Source organism: Callorhinus ursinus, unplaced genomic scaffold (genome assembly GCF_003265705.2).
Source record: "Callorhinus ursinus isolate GAN/ISIS: 27379988/994484 unplaced genomic scaffold, GSC_fseal_2.0 scaffold19, whole genome shotgun sequence".
In the NCBI taxonomy this organism is placed as follows: domain Eukaryota; kingdom Metazoa; phylum Chordata; class Mammalia; order Carnivora; family Otariidae; genus Callorhinus; species Callorhinus ursinus.
The window spans coordinates 7559851-7573912 of record NW_027397081.1 but is presented as its reverse complement, the minus strand read 5'-3'; the positions used below and the strand labels follow the sequence as shown (position 1 = coordinate 7573912).

The window sequence follows — 14062 nt, the reverse complement described above, 5'->3', positions numbered from 1 at the left end:
CATTTTCATCTGGAGCTCGGGTTCTCTTTCAAGCTTATTCCTATTGGCAGAATTCATTTTCTTGCAAAAATGATCCATCCTTCTTTACTGGAGGATGAAGTTCCCATTTTTTTACTAGCTGTTGGCCAGGGGTCACTCTTAGCTCCTAGAGGCTGGAGTTGGGTCCTTGCCCCCTGGCCCCTCCAACTCAGTAATGGAGAACCTTTTTTATGTCAAATTCCTGTCACACTTTGAATTTCGCTGACTTTTTCAGTCAGTCAGAGAAAATGCTTTGCTTTTAAAGGACTCCTGTGAATAGCTTAGCTCCACTCACATAATGCTCCAATTTTGAGGTCAACTGATTAGTAACCTTAAGTATATCTGCAAAATCCTTTTTGTCGTGTAATGTAACATAATCATGAGTGTGACACCAAGGGATGGAGATCATGGGGACTGTCTTAGAATTCTGCATTGTACACATACGAAAATGTTCTCAGCCTCTTTAGGAATCAGAGATCTGCACAGTAAGACCATATTGAGATGTCATTTTACACCCACTGTATTGTCAAATGTTTCAAAAATCGGGTAATACTCACTGTTGGTGAAAATACAGCTCAGCAGGAATTCTTATGTACTGTTGATGGAGTGTAAGTGGATGTGTTCATATTGGAGCACAGTTCACTTCTGAATAGTAAAGGTGAAGGCTTGTGTACTTTATCACCCAGGAGTTTGTCTGTGTGTATACTTCTAGATAAACTCAGATACATATGCACTAGAAGTCATACACAAGAATGTTCATAACAGTATTGTTCTTGATAGCCAGAAAATTAGAAACAGTTTAATATCCATTGACAAGAAAATGGGTAAATTATTGCCCAGCAGTAATTGTATAACAGTAAAAATAAATGAATTGCAACTACTCACAGGAAAATCAGTGGCACTTACAAATGGTGAGAAAACAAAACTACCATGTGGTATAATTTTTGTTGAAACTTTTTATTTATTGAAATAGAATATACATACTGAGAAGAACGTATTGTGTATAGTTGAATTTTCATAAAATAAATATACTCAACCATTGTGCACATCAAGAAAGAAGACTTTCTTCGCCAGTACTGTACAACTTTAATACAGCTAAAAATCAAGAAAAGCTAAATATTTTACATAGAGATACCTACATTTGTGGTGAAACTATTCTTAGTGCCTACCTGTCGGATTGGGACAGAGAAATTCACAAGAAATACATTGGTATCTATAGCGTTATTTGCCATTTCTAGTTAAGTTGAATGGTAGATTTATGGGTAACGGAAAACTCTCTCTTGACTCAAAAGTTCTGGTAATAGATGTGTGAGTTTTCCACATCAAGCAATTCTCTACTTCCGTGTAGACCTCAGTTGTGTATTCTGCAGTTTAATTCATTCTGACACCAGCTGCCCGGAGTGGCACAGACACTACAGGTTAAGGGCTCAGTCCCTCAAGACTTTGTCCACTTCAAACACTAATCACAAGTGGTGGGTCCCCATGTTACCCACATTTCTAACTTGGCTACACACTGGAGAGTCCCGTGATCCCCTCTTTAGGTACTGTAATTCCTTGTAACAGCTCACAGAACTCAGGAAAACACTTCTACTTATTGTTACTGGTTAATATAAAGGATATGAATGAAAGATGAAGAGGAGGTACATAGGGCAAGGTCCAGAAAGGTCCTGAGCACAGGAGCTTCTGTCCTTGTAGAGTTTGCGGTCCATCTTTCCCTTTGCATGTGGACGCATTCACCACCTTGGAAACTCTCTGAACTCCTTTGTTTAGGCTTTAATGAAGTTTCCATTATGTAGGCATAAGGGATTAAATTATTGGCCATTGATGATTAACTCACTGCCCAGCTTCTCTTCTTTCTGGAGGTTAGGATGGCTCTAAGCACATGGTTGGTTCTTCTGGCTGCACGCCGCATCCTGAAGGTGCCAGGGGTCCATCGTGAGTCATTAGGAGTCATTAGTATAAACTCAGGTATTGTTGAAAGGGGCTTATTATGAATAACAAAAGACTCAACTCACTTCTATCAGGAAATTCCAAAGGTTTTAGGGGCTCTCTGCCAGGAAACAGAATGAAGACCAAATACATATTTATTATATCACAGAAGGTTTGGTGATTTATAAGATTTATTTGATTAAAGAAGGTATTTCAGATAAAAGCTACATGTGCAGAGGCACGGTTGTTAACAATGAGTAAAAAAATGTAAAGGAGAAATAAGTCAGGTTTAGAATTCGAATAGTGTGAGTTAAAGTTAAAGATCCATTTGTACCACATGATGGTGAACTCTAAGTGAAGATGCTACTGTGGAGTTAAAATTATTTTAGTTAAGGCATGTTAAGTTTTTGGTGAAATGTCCAGCTTTGTAGAAAGGTATTTATGGAAAAAAGAATTTATGAGTCTAACAAATACAAGGTCATTCGATGAATGCTTTTTATAAAGTGAATACTTTTGCAGTAGAATAAAACTGAGTACCTGAATTTTGTGTTGAAAAATACGGAATAGTTGGGGCGCCTGGGTGGCTCAGTTGGTTAAGCGACTGCCTTCGGCTCAGGTCATGATCCTGGAGTCCCGGGATCGAGTCCCACATCGGGCTCCCTGCTCGGCGGGGAGTCTGCTTCTCCCTCTGACCCTCCTCCCCTCTCATGTGCTCTCTCTCTTTCATTCTCTCTCTCTCAAATAAATAAATAAAATCTTTAAAAAAAAAATACGGAATAGTGAATGCCATTCAAAGAATCTGGAGTTATGTTTCTCCTGAAATACCTACTCTGCTGTTTGATATCCCTGTGGCATTAGGCAAGTAATGGGGAACTCAGTTTCTATAGAAATGAGCATATTTCCTAGTATTGTTGCAGGGGCTAAATGAGAACATGGAAAGCTCATGGCCTAGTGCCTAGTGTATGCCAAGTACTCAATAAATGTTTTTAAAAGAGGATTTGTGAGCTCTTTTTAAAATAGATTTAAGATTTCCTGTGATTAAAATCAAACTATCACTTTATTAAAGAAAATCTTAGGTACAATTATGGAGTAGCTCTTTATTGCCTACATATTATACTTTATTTTATAAATCAGATAAAAATATTGCCTCATGTTTAATAATAAGTATATTTTCTTTCCTAGTGATTTTCCCTTCTGTTTTTGTTGCAGATCAACGTAAGAGTAACCACCATGGATGCTGAGCTGGAATTTGCCATTCAGCCCAATACTACTGGCAAACAGCTTTTTGACCAGGTATCATTTAACCACATGAAGTGTGCAACTTCTGACAACATACAACATGAAGCTATTGCAACTTCTTTGTACGTTTTTCTGTAACTTTACTGGTATTGCAACAGTGTGGCCCTTAGAATTTTTCACGGTACCTTTTCAGTTATCTTGAGTAGCTGTAGAGCTATTCTTTCTCATTCCTAGATTGGAGAGAGAGGACTTTTTAATTATCAGCAGGTATTTCTTTAACATCCTCTAAGCAAAGCATTGTAATGAGGACTCAAAGGAATGAAAACATTCTGTACTTAGTGGGGTGGGTAGAGATCCCCAATGGAGGGGATGGCGGGAGCAAAGGCAGGCAATCATCGTCTGTCTGTAGGCACCTGACAGCAGTTCGGTGTCCTAGCCTTATGACAAGCTACCATGGGTGTCATGCTGAGGAATTTGGATTACCGGTCTTGTCTTTTTTTCCTCACTCCTGAGTGCACATTTGAGCCACCTGTGGAGCTTTTGAAAAAAAAAAAAAAGGCAGTGCTTGCAGACCACCTTCAGAGATTCTGATTTAATTCTCTGGGGCCTACTGGAAGCATTAATACTTATTTATTTAAGCTCCCCAGGTGATGCAGTAAGTAATGTTTTAAGTGATGTTTTACTGAAAAGGGGAGGGAAGAGATTGGTGCCCTGAGGCCAAGTGATTAGGAAGGTGACTTGATGATTATAAGGGGGTGGAAGGTGATGAGGGCATGAGACTCAGGGGAGGATATTTAAATGAACTTTTACATTTGGGCAGGAGAGTAGTAGTCTGTGGTCAGACCTGCTTGACCTTAGAGAACAGGAGACAGTTTCTAGCACATAGCAGTAAGTTACCTAGTAGATATTTTGGTTTTATTAGGTGTCATACTACCACATACTGATCTCTAAAATATTTAAAATTTTAAAATTCCTGGAAAGTTGTTTCTTTTTTTGACAGAGTAGTGTACTTAATCTTCCTGAATAGGTAATTGATGATCTTGAAAGCCCTGATAAGGTTTTTTGTAAGATGAAAAGTTTTTTAATAGAGTGAACAAATTCTTAAAATCATAAGCAGCTGCATGCATCGTAAACACCTTGTACATATTTTACCTTGTGAACTGTGACCTACTTCTGTTGATTTCTTCTAGGCTTCCTATTTCTAAATATGTCATCTGTGTTACTTGAATAAAAATGTGAATGGAGTTAAGCATTCATTGTGCTTACTTCATAACCAGTTGAAATGTTATTTATAGTGAGAAAAATGTTTGTGGTAGTCAAAAACTAATCAGCAAGTGGGCTTCTTTGGTATTGTATACTGAGAAATAAATTACTTGTTTTTTTGTTAAGTAGAATTGCTTTAGTTTAGATACCAGGAGAAAGGAAACCACATTTGTTATAGTGCAGAACTGTGTAGTAGTTTAAAAGTGTGGGCTCTAGAGCCACACTGCCTGCATTGGAGTCCCAGGTCTAGCTGTTTGACTTGGGACAGATTACTCTTTTTGCCTTATTTTTTTTTTCATTTGTACAGTTATGATGATAGCACTCTTCCCTTGGAAGGTGGTTGTGAGAAATGAGAATCCATGTTAAGTACATAGGACAGTATTTGATGCACACACACGTTTCATAGTGTAAATGAAGTTCTAGGTTAAGGAGTATTGTTATCTGTAATGTGCTAAGCAGTTAATTCTTTCAGTCACAGCTGTTTCCTGACAACTTCTCTTGAGCCCAAACCTAAGGAGGTAAAAGCAGGCTTTACCTTGGGTATAGTGAGTTCTCTCAGTTGCTCTTGACCTATGAAAATTTCCTACTCTGTCACTCTGAGCTGGAATGTTTTCTGTGGCTCTTCTGTTGGGACAACCTGTCTTTTGCCAAAGTTAAATTATTTGGGATCTTCTTTGCATTGAAGTTTTGTTTGTTTGGTATTGATCAGCTTTTGTATCAGTATGAGTCCTGATGATACATCATCCAGAAACTTCTCAATTTTTATTCTTTTGATGGTAACTTTTCCTAGCACAGCTAAATGTTTTTTTTTAGTGTGTGTAACTTCAGTGAAATTTTTCAAGAGAAGGAAAGCAAACTTTCCAAAGGCTTTGGTATGCTATCTTGAAATCCAAATGCCTGATACATTTTTTTAGATATTTTTAAAAAATAAGCCAAGAATATTTATTATTTTAAAACTAATGTTGAGGAGGTACCTGGGTGGCTCATTCGGTTAATCATCCAACTCTTGGTTTCAGCTCAGGTCATGATCTCAGGGCGGTGCGATTGAGCCCCACATCAGGCTCCATGCTCAGTGTGGAGTCTGCTTGAGATTCTTTCCCCCCTCCCCCTCTGCTCCCCACCCTGCTCGCATGCTCTCTCATTCTCTCTCTAAAATAAATAAAATCTTAAAAAAAAAACTAGGGGCGCCTGGGTGGCTCAGTCGTTAAGTGTCTGCCTTCAGCTCAGGTCATGATCCCAGGGTCCTGGGATCGAGCCCCGCATTGGGCTCCCTGCTCCGTGGGAATCCTGCTTCTCCCTCTCCCACTCCCCCTGCTTGTGTTCCCTCTCTCACTCTCTCTCTCTCTCTCTCTCTGTCAAATAAATAAAATCTTTAAAAAAAAATAATAATGTTGAATCTTTATGTAAAGCTTTTAAAATATTAAACTCTCACCTCTCCTGGCTCACTTCCCTTGTTTTAATATAGAACATCAAGGAACAAGTGATTAATTTTATCTATATAATAGGATAGCTTCATTCACAGAAGCATGTTAGTTGAACTGGGGCTTGAGGAATAAATTACTCAGCGGGTGGTAAAAATACAGAAGAAACATTCTAGGTAGAAGAAAAGGCATGAACAGAGCTATAGAAGGGTAAAATTTGGGCATGTTCCAAGAATGGTTTCTTGCTCAGTGAGGGAAGAACAGACTATTTGATAGTGAAGGGTAGGAGAAGTGGGTATGAAATCACCAGTTGGATTACCTAGGGTATGGCTTTTAAATGTCCTCAGAGACTCATCACCAAAATGATACTATTTGCCTTGCCTACCCACTTGAGTAGTTGTGGGGATATACTGAAACAGGAAAGTGGGATTATGGCAGCTTTTTATTTATTTTCCCAGACTTGTTAACCTATTGGGGTCATGACAGGAGATGAGAAAGAAAAAGAGGTATAAAAAAAGTGGATCAAACAAGATTGAAATGACACTACAAAATATATATACAAAACCTGAATTTAAGTTTTTAGAAATATTCCTGTAATTAATATACTAAATTTAAGAAAGATCTCTATAGCAAAGAAATATACAATCTCTATAGCAAAGAAATATACCTGTAATACCTATGTAGTTTTGTTTTTCTTTTGAAATATAGTACCATTTACTTACACTGTGAATGTTGAACTGAAATTGAACTTTTTTTTATTAAGGTGGTGAAAACAGTTGGTTTGCGTGAGGTCTGGTTTTTTGGGCTGCAGTATGTGGACAGCAAAGGTTATTCTACGTGGCTTAAACTAAATAAAAAGGTAAAATATGTATAAAATTTGGCTGATAATTAAATTACTTTGAAGTTATTGTGATCATGAATTTGTATTAGAAAAGTTCATGGTCTGACTGATTTCAGTCAGAGGCCTCCTTTTACAGTTATCTCAGTTATTAAAGGTGTCATGACTTTTAATTCAGTAAGTTACCATTAACACATCATTTTAGAAAAAAGATACGTTCACTTTTCCTGTTTGAAAACTTAACACATAATAAATATTGTTAGGTGTAACTGAGTACTTTGACTCAAAAATCTACAGGATAAGCTTCTTAAGGGAAGTTTCAACTTGGTTATTAGACAGGACCTATGAGTTAGAGGTTATATCCGTTAGCACATGGAATCTTTTTCCTTACACATCTTTTTATAAGTTTAGACTCTTACACACTAGAGTCTTATGATTTAGAATGTTATTTGTGTTTCACATGCTACTTCTAAAAAAGAATTTGATGTGAACTTAGGCTTTTGTTGATTATGCTTGAACTTGAAATTACTGTTCCAGGTGACACAGCAAGATGTTAAAAAAGAGAATCCTTTACAGTTCAAATTCAGAGCGAAATTCTTTCCTGAAGACGTTTCTGAGGAATTAATTCAAGAAATAACCCAGAGACTTTTCTTCTTGCAAGTTAAGGAAGCCATCTTGAATGATGAGATATATTGTCCGCCAGAAACTGCAGTTCTTTTGGCTTCCTATGCTGTCCAAGCCAAGTATGGAGATTATAATAAAGAGATCCATAAAGCAGGCTACCTGGCTAATGATAGACTCCTACCCCAGCGGTAAGTGAAATACGATTTTATGTTAAATTCTTTGAAAAAGAAATTTGTAAATAGATAAGACAATTTTTTTAAGTTGCTAGAGAGAGAATATACTTTTAAAAGTCATGACCTGGTAGCTACATGGATTTATATGTGCTATAATTACTTAAACTTTCTGCCTCTTCTCCTCATTCCCACAGGGTAAGCAGTAAATGGAGGTAGTGGTAATTCGGGCTCGGGGGAGGATGTGACCGCCACTGCTTGGTAAAAATTCTCACACAGGCAGATAGGTGCTTCATAAATGCTTTGAGAATAAGTGCCATGCTGTATTTACTCTATAGAATTAAAATTCAGTTTCTAACTTTTTAAAAGGTAGTTATTGTTTTGTTATCATGTTTATTTAAGTAGTCTCTACACCCAACATGGGGCTCGAATTCACGGCCCTGAGATCAAGAGTCTCATGTTCTTCCGACTGAACCAGCCAGGCACCCTCTAACAGGTGTTCTAAACTCAGTTTTCAGACTCCTAGTCTAGTGCTCTGTTCTCATATGCAATATGCTGCTGCTTCTATAATAGTTACTTTAAAATAGCGTGGCATAGGAAGAAATCATTAGGCAGAAGACCTAGAATTTGAATGTCATTTCTACCCTTTACTACTTCTGTGACCTTCCGTGCATGGCCTGAAATCTTTGAGCCTCTGTACCTGAATATGCAAAATGGGCATAATAATCCTGCTCTGCCTAACTTAGTTTATGATTATAGAATGTGAACTAAATGGTGTATGGTTTTAACTGTAAAGTGTGGTGCAAGTGTTGGTTGGTAGTATTTATGAAATCTAAGAAGTACAGCATCAATATTACCTTAAAATATCTCAGTTCATAATTAGAGTAGTGGACTAGAATGTACATGGACATCTTTTAGAACCTGGAAAGAAGGTGTTACTGCTCTTAGTTGGAATTCCTGAATTTTAGAATTTTCTGTTTAAATGCAAAATTGTGTATTATTAACCTAAAATTTCACTGTTGCACTACTTCTGTATAGTATTTAAGCTGTTAAATGGTAGTTTCTTTTTCATAGGTCATAAAACATGAAGAAAGGAAACTACTTCATGTCTGTTAGTTTCCTTTGGTTGTAGGCATTAATGTTTATTTTTGTGTAATAAGTTGTATTGTGTTATTATGTGCTATTTTATAAGGTATCATTAAACACGGTAGCTTTAATATTTGATTATTAAATGTTACACTGTTTATTACTGTTACACTGTAATACTTTTGCAATAATCGTTTTCTTAGAAGGTAAAATAATGCATACTGTTCACCAAAGAATCAGGAATAGGAGACACCTATTAGCCTGTATGTTTAGTTTTGATTATTATTACAACTCCAAGCTCTTGGTCTCAGATTTTTTTTTTTTTAAGAATCTGTTTATTTGACAGAGAGAGACACAGTGAGAGAGGGAACACAAGAAGGGGGAGTGGGAGAGGGAGAAGTAGGCTCCTGGCTGAGCAGGGAGCCCGATGTGGGGCTCGATCCCGGGACCCCGGCATCATGACCTGAGCCGAAGGCAGACGCTTAACGACTGAGCCACCCACGCGCCCCTCTTGGTCTCAGATTTTCTTTAAGTATTGAATTAAATAGTTGATTACTGGCACAGTAGAATTTCATTTCAGATAAGGATTAGTTTTTATTTTTAGTTATGGTTTAATGTTTTGACTTATATTTTATTAAAATATAATTGGCACACAATGTTACACGAGTTTCACGTGTATGGTACAGTGATTCCACAGCTCTGTACCAAAATTGAGATATAACTTAGGTTTAGTAAAAGGCACAGCAGATTAGGTTTTAAATCAGCATATAAGGTAAATATTATATATAATCAAAATTACCCTTAAAATTTCCCAGTTGTTCATAAAAGACTAGGCATGTTTTATCTCAGGTATAAAATAAATGGTTGTTCTTTTAATATGAGATTAGATTGCTGTTTGGTTGAGCACCAGATGAAGTATTTGGCTTACATTTAACAGTTGTATGATTTTAAAAATATTTTAAACACTGGTATCACACTTAAGCACAATTAATTTAATTTCTTTATTTTAAATGCATGTGTGCTATAACCCACTTTGTTTAAAAAGGAGGAAGATAGCACATGCTCTTCAAGATTTGGTCTTTAATTTTGAAGGTCCAGATAGGTATTCTTCAAGTTGGTAGTCTTTGGAGGACTATTTCAAGCTCTCTAAGCTTACTCATAAAATCAGAATGCTAATTTTTATATCTAGAATGGAGGAAATGCCTTCACAGTGGTTTACTTATTCTATGTATGGTATAGCACACTTTTTCACCATCTTAAGTACCTGAGGGGAGAATTAGTAATCAAGTTATTTGATGATCATAAATTACACACAGTTTGATGATTTTGATGGGTGCTTTTTTTTTTTAAAGATTTTATTTATTTGACAGAGGAGACAGTGAGAGAGGGAACACAAGCAGGCAGAGTGGGAGAGGAAGAAGCAGGCTCCCCGCTGAGCAGAGAGCCCAATGCGGGGCTCGATCCCAGGACCCTGGGATCATGACCTGAGCTGAAGGCAGACGCTTAACGACTGAGCCACCCAGGTGCCCCAAAGATTTATTTATTTATTTTAGAGAGAGAGCAGGACAGATAGAGGGACAGAGGAAGAGAATGTTCAAGCAGGCCCCGCCCTCAATGCAAAGCCCAGTGCAGGGCTTGATCTCACGACCCCTGAGACCGTGACCTGAGTGGAAACCAAGAGTCGGTTGCCCAACCGACTGAGCCACCCAGGTGCCCCATTTGATGGGTGCTTTTAATTCTTGTATAGAAAAAAAAAAAATTCTTGTGTGGAAAAGCCCAGATAAGCAATCTTTTCTCCCACAGTACATTTTAGCTCTCTGGTGATGTAGATTATCAGCTCCACAAGATAATATCGCTCACTCCTTTGAAAAGAGATAGATAGACATAAGTTTTTATGTGCCAGGTTTCTGACTTGGGCCTCTGGGTAGTTGGTAATACCTTTTTCCAAGGTAAGGGGAGAAAGGATACGTTTTGGAGAAGGAAGATTTAAGTTTTGAATCTGTTGTGTTTGAAACATCTGCAGCATAACCAAGGAAGATAGCTAGTATTCATTTGTAGGTGTGGATCTGGATCTTGGAGAGCAGTCTGAACTATAGATACAGTTTTGGGAATAAGCAACAAATAGATAATTATCCCAAGGGAATGAAAGAGATGGACCTGAAAGTACATACAGAATGAGCAAAAGGCCTAGGACAGATCTTGTTGGAACTTAATTTTTAAGTATAGGGGAAGAGACTCCTGTAAAGCAAATTGAGAAAAAATGGCCAGAGAGTCAAGAATAATACCAGAGGACCTGTTAATCATGGAAGCCAAGGTACAAGGAAGCCTTAAGGAGAAACTGATCAGCAGCGTCAAATAGTAACAAAGAGGTTGAGTATGAGGGAGAAGTAATGTGTCTGTTGGGTTTAACAGTAAGGAGATTGGTAGTGACCTTAGTAAAAGCAGCTTCAGTATAGTGTTGGTGATTGCAGCCAGATTGTGGTGGACTCGGGGCAGTGGATGTGAGATTTGGAAATGAAAGATAGTGAATATGGATAGCTCTCGAAAGAAGTTTGGTTGTGATTGTGAAAAAGAAAAAAAACAAACCGGGGAACCATGAGTTCATGGACATGTTCTTAAAAAGATGGGAAAGAACTGATTTAATTCCTTTATTTTCTCTGAAAATATTTGAGTACCTTTTCAGTACTGACACTGGGCATATAATGGTGAGCAACATGGATGTGGTCCTTTACTCTCCGTAACATAAAGAAGTAGATGTGATAATATATACATGTATGCAAGGGACAATAAATATGTCCCCTGTCATAAATGATGGAGTATAGATCCTGAGAAAGTGAGGGGAGAAGTCCTTTAAAGGTGTAGATAGACAGATTTAAAGCCAAGTTGAATAGATTAGCTTTAGGCACGAAGGACTCCTTTTTCTGGACAGAAGAGAGAGAGGGTGGGAATTTTTGAATGCCTGCAAACAAGTCATGCAAATTAATAGTACAAGTACATTATGTAAAATGCAAACAAATGAGATTTGAAATGCAGGATATAAAAAGCTAGAACATATATCTTAGTGGCATCCAATTTAATTAACCCATACCTTCAGATTTAATGTTTTAGTACCAGCAGTTGGCTGCACTCATTATGCCCTTAAGGCTGATTGCATTCCTTTTGATGAGCAGCCCAGACCAGGCAGCAAGAAAAAGTATAAAGGCTAGAAAAACATGGAAACTTAAGTGCTCTAAGGGGGAAGACAACACTCTTCTCCCAAAAAAGCTAAGAGCTTAAAAGAGGATACACCGAGAAAGGAGCAGGGCATAGTAAGAACATAATGGTCTGTCTGAGACCTCATTAAGGAATCCATTCTAAATAGTAACTTGTGCAAGGAAAGATTATGTTCTGAGATTCTTTTATACTGCCAAGACATTCCTAGGTTTCATGTAAAATTTTTATACAGCTAAACAGTAATATATTTTTTTAAGATTTTATTTATTTGTGAGAGACAGAGATCTGGAAGGAGGGGGAGAAGCAGGCCCCCTGCTGAGCTGGGAACCCCACATGGGGCTCTATCCCAGGACCCTGGGATTGTGACCCGAGCCGAAGACAGATGCTTAACCGACTGAGCCACCCAAGTGCCCCATAAGCAATAATACTTTAATGCCACAGCTTTTGCTATTAGTAAAGTAGGATCTGAGGATTCACCAGTAAAGAAAAATAAGTAATTATCATATGACCCAAAGAGAAGAGAAAGAGTTTGTAGTGTGTAGAGCAGGTAAACTGTGTATGTTGAATTTTCTGATTTGGTGTAAAATATCAGTAGAAGAGAAAATAATGTTTGCTGACATTTGCATAAGGAACTCTCTAAAAGAGAAACTAATAAAACATTACTTGGAGGACGTAGGGTGGTAAAAAGTATAACTTTCCACTTGTATAATTTTATATAAAGTATTTGCCTATAGAAATAAGAAAATTAAATTTACCACCAAGAAAAGTAAATACATAATGTAAAAGAAGAAATTAAGGCCCAAGAATTTTGATTTTCACTCTCTTCTCTAATTTTTCCTCCTAATAATGAGAAAGTCATTTTCCTTTTTTTGGTCCAGTAGCTTATTCGTTTGAAACAATTGAATTCCCATAAACTATATAACTGTCTTAAAAACATGTATTATTTAAAATAATTTCAGGATCCTAGAAACTTTGTATTTTGAGATAATTACAGATTCACATGCAATTATAGAAATAGAGGGATGCTGTGTGACCTTCTCCCAGCCTTCCCTAACGGTAACATCTTGCATAACTAGTATCACAACCAAGATATTGATACTGTCCATCAGCCTGATTCAGATTTCATCTGTTTTATATGCAGTCATTTGTGTGTGTGTGTGTGTGTGTATGTATTCTGTGCAATTTTATCATGTATATAGGTTTTTATGACAGCCATTACAGTTAAGGTACTGAATGATTCTGTACTTTTAAATGAATATTAAGTTTGAATAATAGAAACCTTTTCATAGATTTTTTTTTTCTTACAGTGTTTTGGAGCAACACAAACTGACAAAAGAACAGTGGGAAGAAAGAATACAGAACTGGCATGAAGAACACAGAGGAATGCTGAGGTATTTGGGTGGCTATTTTCTTAGTGTTTTTCATCAAGTTAAAGTATTTTTTATTTCATAACACTAGTACATCAAATTATCCCCCAAAGATCATTAGACTTACATGAATAAATATAAGGCACTAAATTTTAATCCAAAGTATTTTTGTAATTTGGTATTACTTTTACCTAAGGATATTACAGTAAGCTTTATTTTAACAGGGAGGATTCTATGATGGAATACCTGAAGATTGCCCAAGATCTAGAAATGTATGGAGTCAACTATTTTGAAATAAAAAATAAAAAGGGAACTGAATTGTGGCTAGGCGTTGATGCTTTGGGTCTGAATATTTATGAGCATGATGACAAGTGAGTAAATTTAGTTGCATAGTGAACTGGTCATTAACCAGTGATCTATATGGCTTTAATCTTATGCTGTGTTTGTAAAAGTTCTTTTTTGGCTTGATTACTCTAACTGCTTTTTTTTTTTTTCCCCTCCTCAAAAGATTAGTTAACACCACATAGACTTTTAGATGTCATGTCTCCATTTTTGCAACACCTTGTAGCTTTAGCGTTCTGCTGCTTAGTGTATTTATTAGACAGGATGATTCACTTTTATTTGATCTCTTGTGAGTTCTGTCTAGTAAATTAATTAAAACTTGTTCCCTTTATAGGTGAAGAATAATTTCTTAAATGTTATGCCTGGCATATAAGGTGAAATTGAAACTAACATATATAAGAAATCAAGAGCAATGAGACAATGAAATTAATAGATGTATGATTTATTATATTTTTGTAACTTTTTAAAGACATTTATAGGAATTGTTTTGAATATTTTCAGACATCAGTAAAGTAGAACATCACTGTTAAGCATAGTGAACAGTGTAATTTT

The 14062-nt window shown here is 36.8% G+C and overlaps 2 protein-coding genes across 6 annotated transcripts in view; both read left to right on the top strand.

The window, feature by feature from the left end:
- Positions 1-14062, top strand: part of FDX1 (ferredoxin 1) — a 190135-nt gene that overhangs the window by 77123 nt on the left and 98950 nt on the right. The window lies entirely within an intron of this gene.
- Positions 1-14062, top strand: part of RDX (radixin) — a 97818-nt gene that overhangs the window by 23956 nt on the left and 59800 nt on the right. For all 5 annotated transcript variants that reach the window (XM_073903708.1, XM_073903705.1, XM_073903706.1 and 2 more), the window contains 5 exons: positions 3157-3240; positions 6634-6729; positions 7246-7520; positions 13109-13192; positions 13393-13539. In XM_073903708.1, the coding sequence (XP_073759809.1) occupies positions 3178-3240; positions 6634-6729; positions 7246-7520; positions 13109-13192; positions 13393-13539 (665 nt within the window). In that variant the 5' untranslated portion in view covers positions 3157-3177. The remainder of the gene's footprint in view (positions 1-3156; positions 3241-6633; positions 6730-7245; positions 7521-13108; positions 13193-13392; positions 13540-14062) is intronic.